The 16,133-nt window shown below is 33.6% G+C and overlaps 1 protein-coding gene across 1 annotated transcript in view; it reads right to left on the bottom strand.

The window, feature by feature from the left end:
* LOC130048686 (hemicentin-1-like) overlaps window positions 1-16,133 on the bottom strand; it is a 110,057-nt gene that overhangs the window by 77,863 nt on the left and 16,061 nt on the right. Inside the window, exons 2-3 of the mRNA XM_056145705.1 lie at window positions 9,489-9,818; window positions 5,722-6,027 (exon numbers count right to left, since the gene is read on the bottom strand). Of these exons, the coding sequence (XP_056001680.1) occupies window positions 5,722-6,027; window positions 9,489-9,818 (636 nt within the window). The remainder of the gene's footprint in view (window positions 1-5,721; window positions 6,028-9,488; window positions 9,819-16,133) is intronic.

Below are 16,133 nucleotides of genomic sequence, written 5' to 3'. Positions count from 1 at the left end.
TGTAGATCATGAACGTATCAAAATAAATACGGGTGGATTACAGTACCCGCAACGTTATTCTTGACATTCCTATCGTGCGTGTATCCTATCGTATCGTGCGTGTATCCTATCCTATCGTGTATCAGGTTTTCCGTTTTCTATCGTGTTTTGCGTTTATCAGGTCTATCGTGTATTGTGTTTTGCGTGTATCAGGTTTCCCGTTTATAGTGAAAATCGTTTATCGTGTAGCTTCGGAAACTATCGGGATCGTATATAAAATCTAATGAAAAAGTACGATACTTTCCGAAACCTTTATTCGTTTTGTTAAAGAAGCTATTTTTTTTAATCGAGGAAAGACGGTATATTTGAAGGAGAACATGAAGTTGTCGATTTTAAGGCAGAAGAAGAGTTATTTGTCTGTCCAGAGAGAGTGAAAATTTATCACAATTTAATTCTAAGTAGTCTGGAAAGTAGGCAGTGGTCTGTCGAGCAAACCGAGGACAGTAAATCAGAAAGCTCCTTCATTTGAAGTTCATAAACATTTGTTTGTCTATAGAAACAATTATTTGTAATTAACACTAACAGAAAAATAGGGAGTTCCGATTTGAAAGGAAAAATCAGTAAATTACATTGTTTATCACATACATGTATATTTTGATAATGGTTCTTTTTCTTCCGATTTTTTTCCACCTGTATGCTACTTATATATCAACTGCTGAACTTGTGAGCGTCCTTATATATGATTTTGTGTATCACCCGTGTTTTGACAGCTAACATTCTCAGGGACATTGTATTTCACACATTTAGAAGATTAAGTTTTAAAAGGGTGCAAGGGTGTTGCATCCACCAAAATTCTGCTCAACTGGGCACGATTCCGCTGTCATCGTTGTTTTTTTTTCTTTTCTTGTACATGTACACATATACCAATACTCGTACATGTAGATACTGGAAATTTATGTTGGTTTTGATGATTATTTGATTTTTTTTACACACTAAGCGTTTCAAAATTGCGAATTTAAAACAAGCCGGGTTTTGTTTATGTTTTTTTAAACAGTTTATTTATGTTTTGTTAACAAAATATCAATTCAAATAAATATGTTCCAATTACTTATGACTGACAATTATCATTCATAGTGTGAAAATATCTAACAGGTGTAGTGCGGTTGATTTTTTTTAAAGCGGTCGTTATGAAAATAACTTGAGATGTTGAATGAGCCGTGAACTTAGAGCTTGATGCAAAATAACCGCCTCCTCGCTACACACACAATATTACTTGGTTTTATTTCATATTCTAGGTAATATACATTAGCATAAGAGAGCTACTGAAGCATGATATCACTACATTATATTACATTTAGTTAATTCCCTGTATAATTTATATATTAAACATTAGGTGACAATACAAGTTTTAGAATCATTGGCTGAGAAAATTCATATAGATATCAAATAATGAATTCAATGCCGTATATATTTTAGTTTTTTTTTATTTTAGCTGTGGTGGCATAAAAAAACATAAATAAAAGAAAAGAAAAACGTACGACCGTGGATTGAAGAAATTATATGGTATAAAACCGATCAATGTTTTAAACAAATGTTACCGCGACGGGGACAGGTAACTGATAGTCATCCCGCGATGAGAACGCGGTTTTCCTTAGTTACCTATAGATTACCGAAAACAAGAAATCCGCGTTGTCCGTAATGTAGGTATATAATGAGCATTGCAATCCTTCAATATTATTATCAACATAATGTAATTATGTTGTAGGTATCAAAATTTCGTTCTGTCTAAATCTTTTCTAAATTTATAACATTTCTATCAGGTTTTCCGTTTATCGTGAAGATCGTTTACAGTGTTTTGCGTTTATCAGGTCTATCGTGAAGATCGTTTATCAGGTTTTGCGTTTATCAGGTTTATCGTGTATCATATCGTATCGTGCGTGTATCCTATCGTATCGTGCGTGTATCCTATCCTATCGTGCGTGTATCGTGTTATATCGTTTATTATGTCAAGAATAACGTTGCGGGTACTGTAAATGAGTTTTTCTTTTTAAATCAGGATTTTATTCTTTTCTTACTGTTGAAATCGTTAATTTGATTTTATCTCCCGTATAACTCATACAATTAATTATTTTATCTAATTTTGAAATTCATGAAATGTATGTACATGTAAAGGAAAGACAGGTGTCCATACACGTGGAACTTGCATGTTTGATCCCAGCAGCATGCTTACTTGAAAACTCGACACTGTAAATAATGATTGACATAAATAAAAGGCATACAATTTCTGATTAATTTCTTATGGAAAAAATGTTTCCAGAAATATTAACTTTTAGCTTAAACTGCTGATTCCCGATTTATTAAATTTAAGCACACGCAACTCGTGATCATCGCAGGAAAAAAAGTTTTATTAAGTTGTCAATTATTCGGTTAAGTACCGTACATATATGTTCTAACAAATTGCGAAAATTAATTCACCAACTTATACGATTTAATTTCTACTATTTAATTCATTCTACATGTATTAATAAGAATTAACCGTCATCAACTATCAACAGTGTAAATACAGGTACATCTGTAACTCACACCCGCGGCGGTATAAACGTGGTCCCGCGAAGCCCCGCTATGAAAAACCACGACGGTGTAATGCGGAAAGGATTAACTTCTCGTCGCGGTGACGCGGGTAAATAAGAGAACCGCGATGGCTGTACTGTAGTATCTGAAATATTAAGTAGGTCACGGTGACCTACTTTTTAGTCAACAAACTATGAAGACTCAAGATGCATCAACTGACAAAGTTTGATGATCCTAGCTTTCATAGTGTCCAAAATATGCATCTAAAATTGAAAATGTGAAATTTGAATGTCTGCAAAATTCAAAAAGTTTGTCACTGTGACCTATTGTTTTTATAAATATGTTTCGAGGCCTCTAGACGCATCAACTTACAAGGTTTGATGATTCTAAACCTCTCGGTATCTGAAATAACAACCTAAAATATATTCATAAATGATTAGCCATACAATTCAGAAAGTAGGTCATGGTGACATACTTTTTACATGACGCACTTTACGGTCCCATGATCCGTCAACTGACAACTTTTGATGATCATAGGCTCAAAAGTGTCTAAGATATGCATCAAAATCCATTTGATAATAATTACCTGCAAAATTAAAAAAGTACGTCATCATGACCTACTTTTGAGACAACATGATATTAGGTCCTAAGATGCATCAACTGACAAAATTTGATGATCCTAGTCCTTATACTAAGCAAAATATTAAAGTTTTAACAAAACAAAATTTAAGGTCATCTTTGAAGTGACCTTGATACCACACCCTTTACCCCAGGATGATGCCTTGAACATTTTTTTTTATCTACAACCTATCAGCATCCTTATGCATAGGTTTGGTGATAATTTGTCCAGTGGTTCTTGAGAAGAAGATTTTTTTAGCAACCACTACTTTTGTTTGCATTTTCCTAATTATATTCCCTTGTTAAAGGGTCACAATCCTAGTTTTAGTACAAATGAAAGCCCTTGGGCCTAGGATACCCTGTGACAAATTTGACAAAAATTGGACGAGGGGTTATTGAGATATAGCCCTTTTTCAAAAAAGTTGACGCACACCGTTCACCGCACGCCAGAGATATGGCCATATAATTAGCTCTTTGAGCCTTCGGCTCAGAAGAGCTAAAAAAAAAAAAAACACATAAAGTCAAACTTTGCTTTATTTCATACTCTGTTATCATGGCAAACAGATTGATCGATTGATTGTACATTGTTTAATTTCCCGCTCGAGAATTTTTCACTCAGATTCAGACGTCACTATTGCGGTGAAGCATGGGCTGCAAAATTTAGGCCTACATGTATGATCGGCGCTTACGGCCTTTGAGCAGAGAGGGATTGTTATCGTTCCACACCTGCTGTGACACGAGCGGGTCTCGTTTTTTGCAGTCTCATATGAAGGACCACCTCATTTGGTCACCTCTTATGACAAGGAAGGGGTACTGAGGACATATTCTAACCAGGATCCTCACAAAAGAAATATCATCATCATGCTGGGAAAAATATGAATTGGTCCCACCTCCCCCATTTCCCATCCGACCCTCCCCCGTAATTCCATATGTTCAACACAGAGCATTGTAGTATATGTGCATGAATAGTCAATGTACATTGAATGCCTCACGGACATGTACAATGCAACTGACACGTCCCCATCCGCCAAATTGTCGTTTATTCTCCAACAGTTTTTTTTCCTAAGCTTCAAACATCTTTAGCGACTCCGCCCCTTTCTTTTTTTGAAATACAAAATATCAACTTAAATTTGACCGCAGCTGACAAGATCACCCTGTAATGAATTTATATCGGATTTTCAAATCACCATGTAAAAACCAAGCCGCTAAGGTATATACTATCGCCCGAGGGCGCTGGCAATAATTCTGGAAGCCCACCATCTGGATTAAAGCGCACCATTTTGCATTTGCATCAATCTCGATCATGTGAAAGTTTATCATAACATAATGATGTTTGTAACCACATAACGTAATGATGTAACCACATGGCGTTATGATGAAACCATATAGCATAAAGATGTATCGATATAATGTCATGATGTACCCACATAACGTAATGATGTAACCACATATTGTAATGATGTAACCACATAATGTAATGATGTAACCACAGAATGTAATGATATAACCACATAAAATAAAGAAATATCGACATAACGTAATGATGTACCCACATAACGTAATGATGTAACCCCTTAATATTAAGAAATATCGACATAACGTAATGATGTAACCACATAACGCAATGATGTAACCACATAACGTAATGATGTAACCCCTTAATATTAAGAAATATCGACATAACGTAATGATGTAACCACATAACGCAATGATGTAACCACATAACGTAATGATGTAACCACATAGTGCAATGATGTAACCACATAACGTAAAGCTGTAACCACATAACCTAAAGATGAAACCACATAACGTAATGATTTAACCACACAACGTAAAGATGTAACCACATAACATAATGATGTAACCACATAACATAATGATGTAACCACACAACGTAAAGCTGTAACCACATAACGTAAAGATGTATTTACATAATGTAAAAATGTATTCAAATAATATAAGGTGGATTTACACTATAAGTTAATAACGGCGTTCCATAGGCGCGGGTACACGACAGTGGTAACATGGGACCTCCGTTTTTATGGTAATATCGAAAAGATCCGTGACTTTCATTTACTTTCAATGTCGGACACTTGGTGAAAAAGACTCGCTCCATGATTTAAACGTCTTGGGCTTGGTGTGATGCCCGGATCGAAAATTGTTTTATTAATGCATTGAAACTAGTTATGAATCTAAAGTGTAAACACTCTATGGATTTCTTAATTGAATTCATTTTTATATATTAAGAAAAAAAATAAAACTATTTTAAAGCATATTGTATAATCTTCATAAATCAGGTTTTTACTTACCGGGATTCCTTTGAATGGAAAAGCAGTTAAAGAAATAACATTCATTTTTCAAGAGAAACGCAATAATATTTGATAAACTTTCACTTTGATATGACATGGGAACTTCATTTACAACAGGATGAATATCCTAATTATTTCTAAATTTAGTTGAACATGTTAATTAAATAACATTGCTTATTTCTTGAATGTATCCTGTAACAAAAATTACAAGCCTTTCTAACATACAAATAGCACACATACTTACATAAAACATTTAGTTCAGCTTGGGATGACTGTATTGGAGTGTCTCCATTTATATTGACTGCAGTACAATATATCCTCTTCCCATTATCCGTTCTTTGATAGGATGACGTAAGATTACTGGTCACATCGTAGAGCAGATTATTCGTTGAAATACTCGATGAACTTTCACTCACGACCACACCGTCTTTGTACCATGTTATAGTTACTGCTGGTCTGACAGCTTTTGATACACAGCTGAAGGTGAAGGACGTTCCTTCAATGACCTCTACACTGGACGATGGTGACAGTGTGACACTACTGACGGACACTGAAATAAAACTGTGTTACTATCATCATCCTAATATTAGTACTATCATTATAATTACATTTTAACAATATAGTGTTCACACTCATAACACTAGAAGTAATTCCATTTTAAATGATCGTTTCATCTATAGTAGATACCACCACTTGACGAAATACCTACCTTCTATATAAAAAATATGTGATTTTATTTTGACCGATGTTATTACCACGTACCTACTTATTGAAATAGTTTAAATCATTGAAATTTATTATCTTGTTCCTTGTTATCATGAAGATGGCAGCATCGATCTATGTAACATGCTTTTGTAAAGATACCAGGTAGGTATTTAGGCAAGTCTTGATATATATTCCAAATAAACGTGGTTAGTTATTTAGGCACACAGGCTACAATAAACACTTAGATAAAAATAAATGTCCTAAGTGAAGAAATATTTGATTTAAAGCACAAAAATCACTATATTAGAGTTCATGACAATCTTTGTGTTTATATAAAATACACTGCATGTCAAATGCAATGTATAACCAGTATGCGCTGTGGCCTTCAATTCGACATTTCGATATATCGATGACGTTTTGTCTATTAACAATAATAACTTTCATTCATATGTCGATTTGATATATCCCTGTGAGCTCGAAATAAAGGACACCACAGAGTTGTCCACTTCTGCTTCATACTTAGCTATTTTATTGAAAGTAGACATTAACTGCAAACTGACAACTCAGCTGTATGACAAACGGGATGATTTCAGCTTCTCCATCGTCAACTTCCCATATTTATGTAGCAATATTCCATTATCACCTGCATATGGTGTTTATATATCTCAACTGATTCGATATGCAAGAGCTTGTTCTGCGTATAGTCAGTTTTTAAATCGAGGTAAGCTACTGACCAATAAGTTGATGGTATAGGGGTTTCAAGAGTCTCGATTGAAGTCAGCATTTCGCAAATTCTATGGTCGTTATAACGATCTAGTTCGTCAATACAACCTATCATTGGGTCAAATGCTGTCTGACGTGTTTCATACCGATTGTTAAGCTGCTCTTGGCACACTAATTTTTACTGCGGGTAACTCCGTTTACCTGATCAGGAAATAGGGCTCACGGCGGGTGTGACCGGTCAACAGGGGATGCTTACTTCTCCTAGGCACCTGATCCCACCTCTGGTGTGTCCAGTTGTCCGTGTTTGCCCAACTATCTATTTTGTATTGCTTATAGGAGTTATGAGATTGATCACTGTTCGTTATCTTCACCTTGCCTTTAAAAAGGTGTTGCATAGAAGCGGCAACTTTTCCTAATCGGAGCTAGGTATCAGGGGCCCGTTTTACAAAACAACTTGTGACAAAGTCGCAAATCTTAAGTTGTATTGCACAGTTATTAGTTTAAATGAATGAAGTAAAACTTTTCTGAGGCTTTAATTTTCAACATAAAAAACACACCATATTTTGCATTTGGAGTGTATGATCTTACAGAAACCTGGAAAATTCCATTATGTAAAGTTAGTCATAAGTCGTAAGTTCTTTTGTAAAACGCACTGCTGTGTTTTTAAACACTCGTGACGTACATGTAAAACTCGTGCCAGTTGCACAACAGTTATTTCAGTTTAACTGATAGTTAATGTCAAATTAACACTATATAAATGTTCAAGTTGATGGTAAGTTAACTGTCAGTTAAAGTTAACTAACTTTTGTGCAACTGGGTCCAGACCTTTATCCCTATATCAACTATTATTAGGTATTTGTCATTTGAATGACTTTAAGATTTCCCAGTTATTAAGGACAAACATTTCTAAAAAGAAATACATGAGAATACATAGTCTAAACATACTTTTTTGACCGTCTCCATATGAGTGAAACATTCTCAAGAGGGACGTTAAACAATATACAACTAACCAACTAAACATATTTTTTTAATCGTGAAAATCGAATTGTCTTATTTTTTCCTGTGCATCAGACACAATGTATACGATTAAGAGTGTTTCAGATATATAATACCCTACACTACTACAGTCAAAAAGCTCTTATACTCGTATGCATTATTTTCGACAACTATCTGTACATAACTCTGACAACAAAACAAGGTATAAGAAGTTTAATACGCATTAGTAAAACTCAACAGAATTCTAAGTACATGCACTTGAAAACATTGATTTACCATAGCCATTTGCTACTGGAAAACATCTTATCCATTAAAACTCTTTCACAGTAAATATGTTCTTTACTTTGTTTGCTCTTTTTCTTTCCAAGCTTGTCAAAATTTACAACTATTTCTTGTAAAGGCGTGTTGCCTTTATCAACACCTTTCACCCAGAAAAACCATAAAATTTCTCGTTAGTAGCCTTGACTATTAAAAGACAGGTACATCTATCACATGCTGTATTTGGAGTCTTTGTCGTGACTCCCATTCACACATTCGTTCACAACATAAACAAACGAAACAGTGTCCAGGGTGGAAGGTAATTTCAAACTCGGCACATTATAATAAAGAGAAATGACTTGAAACACTTATAAACAATAGAAGTGTGTTTGAATTAAGAAACAAATTACATGAAAAACGAAATTTTATTAAAACAAGCTATGTCCATGAGGGATTCGAACCCAGTAGTTTTAAAAAAAAGAAAACATCTTTACATTTTAAAGTAAGTAAGCGTATGCAGATATTGATACAAAATAGCAGCTTGATATCAAGTCCAACTAATAATATTTAAGTTTAGAAAGAAAATAGACATAATATATTTAGATATGTATTTAGGAAATGTTGCTGCTATTGAGGCCAATTAATACCAAGAGTGTAAAGTGACCGTGTCAAATGAATGCATGTCATATCTATAAAACTTCCACTAGTAGACTGTTCAAATATTATCGATGCATCATTCTTGACGAACACGCTTAAAGTCAATGTGTTATTTTTCTATGAAGGTTATCAAGACCTTTACAAAGCTGATGCAAATATATCCAGTGTTTGCAAATCTTGATTTATGTTCATCGAACTAAGACCGCGGAACATTAACTAGGAATATGGGGGGGGGGGTACAGTGGTGTTGATTGTCATATGTTGCTGTCCAGTCATTTGGCATCACTAGAAGAGGACAGGCACAGGATTGAAATGTTAATTAGTACAAACTCAGCGTTGGATACCGTGGTTTTAGAAATGCATTTGTGATTATTGAATAATTGTTGGAAATTGTAAAACATCATAACAGACCATAAACATGATTGTACGTCACTTTGCAAATATAAATAGATAAATATATTTTGAAAACAATTAAAAGCAAAGTCAAGTTGAAGTGTTCGAAGAAATCCTCATTAAGGGAATACAATTATGCGTTAATTTACTTTGCCTGTAATTTCAAAATATTCCACTCTGGATTTTTCTTTTCATTAAGATACACGTACATCCGAACAATAAAAAGGTTTACCTTTAGTGTTGAATCTACATGATGCTATTGATATGATTTACTAGTACCTTGTACAAAGATGGTGGTACTACTGTTCTTTACATCTTGACCCCCGCCAGTTCTCTGACAGTAGACGGCCTGGTTATGAACAGGATTTAGCAATGTTAGTTTGAATTTCCATGGAGTCCCAAAATCACACTCTATGAATGCATCATTAGTGTTATTGGTACATGATTTGAATCCTCCTCCTCCTGAAGCATAACCAATTGTATTTCCCTCACTGTTGATATAAGAGAACGTATACAATCCACTAGTCTGGCCTGATTGACATGTCAGCACTAACGTCTGTCCCTCTCTGACTGTGGCAGGACTCTGTGGAGTCAGTGTTATATCTTGACCTGCAAAATATGATAGAACAGAAAAATGAAATACCAAAGATGGGATTGCGCGTTTACCGTTATTCTCCATAAGAGTGTTGTACTTCCAAAGTCAAAATGAAAGTATTCTAAGACTTATGATAAAAAGTTGGGGATCAATACCGTATGGAAATGTATCAGATGAATTTAAAGTTATTGGCAATATCAACTTAAAGACAATTACATATAATGTGAAAATTGTGGAATTTTATAGACTTCTATTATTAAACCAGGATGTTTACCATTGATTGAGAAAAAGGTAACAATATTGCGAATAATGATACTTGTAAAATTTTACTTAATCTGAAATTTATTTCATTCTCTGGAAAAAAGATTGCTTTCTAAATTTTCTTTAGTAAATTTTGAGCATTTGATAAGATTTTGTTTCTAATTCAATATCAAATTGCGAAATTAAATATTACTTATAATTCAGAATAATTATATCTAGTGGAAACTGCATGGCGATGTATTATTTGCATAAGTTGCCAGAACAGAAAACATGTTTTACAATTTGCCTAAACATGTAATTATAATTCTAACATGCTCTTTGACCGGATAATTTGCCATTAAATTCAAATGAAAAGAAAAATCTTCGAATGAGATTTATTCCAAATACATTCAAAGTCGATAACGTTGTAGTAAAACAATCCCATAGTATGACAATACTGACCAGGGATAGAACCCCCGGCAAACAAATCCAGGTTAGATGTTCTTCACAGGACAAATTAACGCATTTTAATCACCCCCTAGGAAAAATATCTTCTCTCTAAGTAACAATACAGTCCCCATTTTTCAATTTATCGCTTTTTGTTCGGTTAGAATTGTATATGTTCTCCATATATTTTATGTATTTACAGTAAAATGCAAGTTATTTTCAGTTCTATCTTCGCCCCCCAACTGTGTTAACTTTTATTTCCTAAAAAAACAAAACAACTAACCTGCTTTAATGAATATTGTCATTCATCAATGACAAAAAATCAACTAATTACAAATAATCTACATTACTAATAGGGATATTACTTAATGGATATTGACATTGTTTGATAAGATTGCAATCCTTAGAATCGGAAAACATCTGGAAAATACTGACGATCTTTGTAGATGGATGTTTATGACGTGTTGCATGAAGCAACAATGACGTACATTTCTGCATTTACTTCCCTTAAACAGGAATATGGGTATGCTTGTCGTTGAAGTCCAAAGTTTCACGTCAATCATATCACTCATCAGTGCATTTTGTAACGTTCTTTGATTGCAGGGACATCACATATTATAAATGTACGTATCTTTATCAAACTGTAAAGCAGGTGATAGGGGACGGGCATTATAACCGTATTTGGTGTGTATTTCTATCTCAGTTGATAACCCGATTGAGACTGAATATATGTAAAACAAATAAGGTGAATCAACAGATATCTAGAAAATAATAACACTATGGACGCAGGTGATAATTTTATTTTGCATACATCTAAGTGATTGATATAAGTCGGGTTGTGATATCAGTTGATTGTCACGACATTTAATTTCAAAATTATTGAATTACTAGTGATTAAAATATAAATGATATATTTCGGTTGAGCATCACTGAAGAGACATTATTTGTCGAAATGCGCATCTGGTGCATCAAAATTGGTACCGTATAAGTTTTATACTAAAGATATTGATTCTGTACATGTATAATAATAACTTCATTGGCACCTGGTGCGTATTTAGTTTGATCGCATTCACTCTTTATATGTTTTTGTCTGCCTCCCCCACCTCTAACTACGTAACTGACAATTTTTTTACTGTTAGATTGCGAAATGTAAATTGTCGAAAGGAAAACTGCCTCTTCAAAATAGTATCTATCCCCCCCCCCCCCCAGAAATTAGAAGAGGTATTATAGTTTTCGAACTTTTCACTTGATGAAAACGCTAGTTTCCGCAAAACTAAAACCATATGGAAACCTTGCGGAAACCTGATGTTAAGGTTTCCCATATGGTTTACGCCGTGCGTAAACGATTATATAGTTTCCGTCAAGTTTTAGTCTGCGAAAAACTGTAGGCTATGATTCCTAATGGTTTCCGCAATGCTGAAACTTAACTACAATTTGGAGCTTTTCAAAGTTATAATATACAATAAATAATTCAAACGTAACAACACACGGAATATACTTTGTTTTCTGTATCTCATTTCATATCTGTTTTGTTTAAGGTAGCGACGGATAGCAACCACGTGATCAGTAAAAATTGTGTATTTTCACGTGAATTCATTTTCCGGAATTCCTTACTCCGTCATAGAATAGTCGAAAAACAAAAAGGGGTTCCGAAAGTGTTTTGTTGCTGTGACTGACTCGCCTACAGAAAATATGCACATACCACATAAGTATACGTCAATGTCTGTAATAATGGTAGATCAAATGTTTCATCTGTGTGAAACTTTTTGCTAATCGAAATGTTAAACCAGCCACCAATCCATGTACATAGATGCGCTACGGAAACAAAGTTGTTGATTGATGCATCGTAATGTCCGAGTGCTGCATGCTGAGAGATTAAATACTGTTTATACAGTCATTAAGAGGCTAAACAAAGTTTCTTGCAAGAAGAGGAAGTTAGTGGATGCATTCAACTTGGACAACGAAATCATAGTTTCGTTTGGTGAGTATAAAAAATGTCATAAATTTGTATTCAAAAGTTCAACTCACATTTCCTCTGCTATTTCACAACGCGATTTATAATAACATCTGTAAGTTTAAACAAACGACATACAGTAGATGTATTATTTTGTATGTATATATGTATTCCATATGTGCATAAAATGTAACTCCCACCTGTGCATGTGATTGTAAACGAACGGATGTCATGTAAATGTATACCACATTTGTAAACATGGGCTCCCACAACTCTTTTATTAAGAAAATAATAACATCGTTATGAAAATAACCGTTACGAAAATAACATACCTTGAACTACATGTATAAAAGTAATGAAAAACAAATATCTGTATAGACCTACTATCTAGGGGTATGAGGGAACCGGATAAAAAGTGGAAGGGGGAGGGGGCATGTGTTGAATTAGAATTCCCTAGACTATAGTATACATATACTATTACTTTGAAATTTCAGTGACCTAAGAAATATATCAAACCTGAAGTTTCGTGTTTCACACAAACATGTAGGTTGGCAAAACCTTTTTAAATAATGTAAATTAATCACAAGTCTGCATATGCCCTCTCATAGGCAAATGTATGCACTGTATGTATAAGTAAGATATGTATACTACATGTATGCCCTTCTCTTGACCCACATTTTGTAAATAAAACAGATATGATAAGTCTATGGCAGTTTATGAAAACATATATGCATGTCATCTCATTGCAATTTATAATTTTGAAACATCAGTATTTAAATTTTAACTGAATATGTGTTTGACACAGTTTTAAAATTCACATTGTCTGACGCAATCTAATTACTTAATGGTATAATATAGACCTAAATGTGCAAATATCAATTATGATGATCTTTTTTCTAGACATCAGGCTGAAGACCGAGGGAGGTTAGATAGGACCAGTGCAGGTTGAAGTGGATTTCGAGGCAACAAGTATAACAGCAAGAGAGGTACTATATTTTTTTTTGGATAAACATTTATAAAGACAATTCTGAGTATATCAGATATTCATCTTTTTTGCTATATCTAAATATATTTATCTATATTTTGAACAGGTAATCCATTTACAGTGATGACGACATATTCCCTGGACCTCCACAACTCCACAAACTTAAAAATGTTTGATCAAGTTCCGAAGATTAAAGAACTACTGCAAAATTTGGGACTGGATGAAAAACATTAATTCACTTATATGAGCTCAGAGCAGTGGATGTTATACAACATACTTTAAACTAAATTGTGAATTTAAGGGAAAACAAGATCATGTACTCGTATATTACAAGTACATGCCTTTTGAAAGACAATAATATTGCATAGATGTAAAGGAAATTTCAATGTTGATTATTCTTTCTTAGATATATTAGTAAAAAATGTGCACATGATAGAATATCAATTTTATAACTTCAATCAATGTGTTTGAATTTTTCTTGTAATTCAAAATGTAGTTGAAACATACATCATAGATACATTAATGTATATCAAATTTTTAGAAAAGTTTCATAATGGAACTAATTCACCCCCCCCCCTTATACATACAGTGAACATTGACCTTCACCTGGGGAAAACTTCAGTTAGTTAATGCAATATACATGTACATGCATTCTCAGTTATCCAATAGTGAGTTTTTGGTTCCATGTGAAACTACAATTAGAAATCTTAAACTTATGAAAGACACACCTATCTGTGAGGGTAAGATGACTCAGATGGACTTACATGTAGTGATCCATGGGCAGTCCATGGGTCTCTTTCCATTGATATTAATTATTTATTGAAATATGAAATGGTTATTTAAACATAGTTGGTGTATTATACTGTATAGTGATATAAATTTCTATCAAATAATATGTATAGGTAATAGATTTGGTCCAGTTATTACAAAAAATTGTATAAAAAATAACTAAATATTTAGGCAATCATTGTGAGTGCGAAAAGGTCAACTGCAATAGCACACACTATATATCATTCTTAAATGGCTCATAGAAACTTCTAGTATTGTGAGTTTAAATGCTCAATATGGTAATTTGGGAATGCTTAATCATTTAAGGTCAATAGTTTATCTCTGCTGACTGTATCTCTTAAAATTCATTTCTAGAAGGGAGGGGGTAGGGTTACAAAATCTGACATAGTTTCAGATTAAACCTCATTTGGTATATTTTTTTTCTATTCAATATTTTAGATACTACTTGACTTATTGTAAAAATGAAATAAAATCAGAAATTTTATGAGCAGACTTTTGTTGTTGTCAGAAAATGTATGCCTGATAGTATTTGAGAAACGCCATATTTAGGGTAAATTTGGCCAATTGCCAAGTCGAATCATGCCAATGTTTTCCTTAGATGCATTTTGAATTTCTAATCCATGTTGATTTTTTATCTGTTTGTGTTCAATTTACATAACTATACATGACAAACAATATTTCTGGTGTCAATAAAAATTTTATTGGCTTTTGTGTTAATTTGCTCAATTTTGGCATTTTTTGCCTTTTGGGGCTGCAAAGGAGGGGATTTCAATCTCGCTTTCCTCGAAAATTAACCTGATTACTTTTGTTGATTTTTTGATATGTTTTAGGATAAAGTCAAAATGTTATAATAAATAAAATTGAAAAAAATTCAATGAGCGGTTTTTTTGGGGCTAGCTATCAATAGCTACCTTAATTGAGAGAATTCTAATAACAATATGATATAAAGTGCTTACTATTCTTTTCGTGTGTTGTTACGTTTGACAAGCTAGCATGCCTGTGTACATCAGTTAATCCCTCCGTGTATTTCTTGTTAGTCCCATGTTAATTGCAAGGTTTTTCCTCCGTCATGGGAACAATAGAGATAAATACACAAGGTAAACTGGAAGAATACTGTCCAGCTTTATCGCATAGAAACAAAGATCAAAGTTCATTGTAATTACAAATAAGTGCATGTGTGTGTGGGGGATGAATTGAACATAAACCTTCAACTAGGACATTCATATACAGTCATGTTTGTTCGCAGATTTTACGTTGCATGTGCATTACTAAGAATGTAGATTATTTATTTTCATAATTTTCATAATTTCAAAATTATTGTAAATTAAGATTTCAAGCACTAATAATATAGTCAGGTGGTAGAATTGGACAAATCCGTCTGCGTGTGAAATACGTACGCATATACAAATGATTACATCACTGGATGAAAATGCTAATTTCCGCAAAACTGAAACCATATGGAAACCTTGCGGAAACCTGACGTTAAGGTTTCCCATATGCTTTCCGCAGTGCGTAAACGATTATATAGTTTCCGCAAGTTTCCGTCAAGTTTCAGTCTGCGGAAACCTGATGTTGAGATTTCCCGTATGGTTTACACCGTGCGTAAACGATTATATAGTTTCCGTTAAGTTTCAGTCTGCGGAAACTGTAGGCTATGATTCCTTATGGTTTCCGCAATGCTGAAACTTAACTAAAATTCGGAGGTTTTTAAAGTATTAATATGCAATAAATAATTGAAATGCAAATATAAAAAAACCACACAGAAAACTTAAACATTTAAGTGAGAAAAGAATAGTAAGCACTTTATATACATCATATTGCTATAAGAATATTTTCAGTTAAAGAAAACAGATATGAAATGAGATACAGAAAACAAAGTATATTCCGTGTGTTGTTACGTTTGACAAGCTAGCA

This window comes from Ostrea edulis, chromosome 1, assembly GCF_947568905.1.
Source record: "Ostrea edulis chromosome 1, xbOstEdul1.1, whole genome shotgun sequence".
NCBI classification, from domain to species: domain Eukaryota; kingdom Metazoa; phylum Mollusca; class Bivalvia; order Ostreida; family Ostreidae; genus Ostrea; species Ostrea edulis.
Note: the sequence above shows the minus strand (reverse complement) of the source record. Positions and strands in the feature narration are given on the sequence as shown.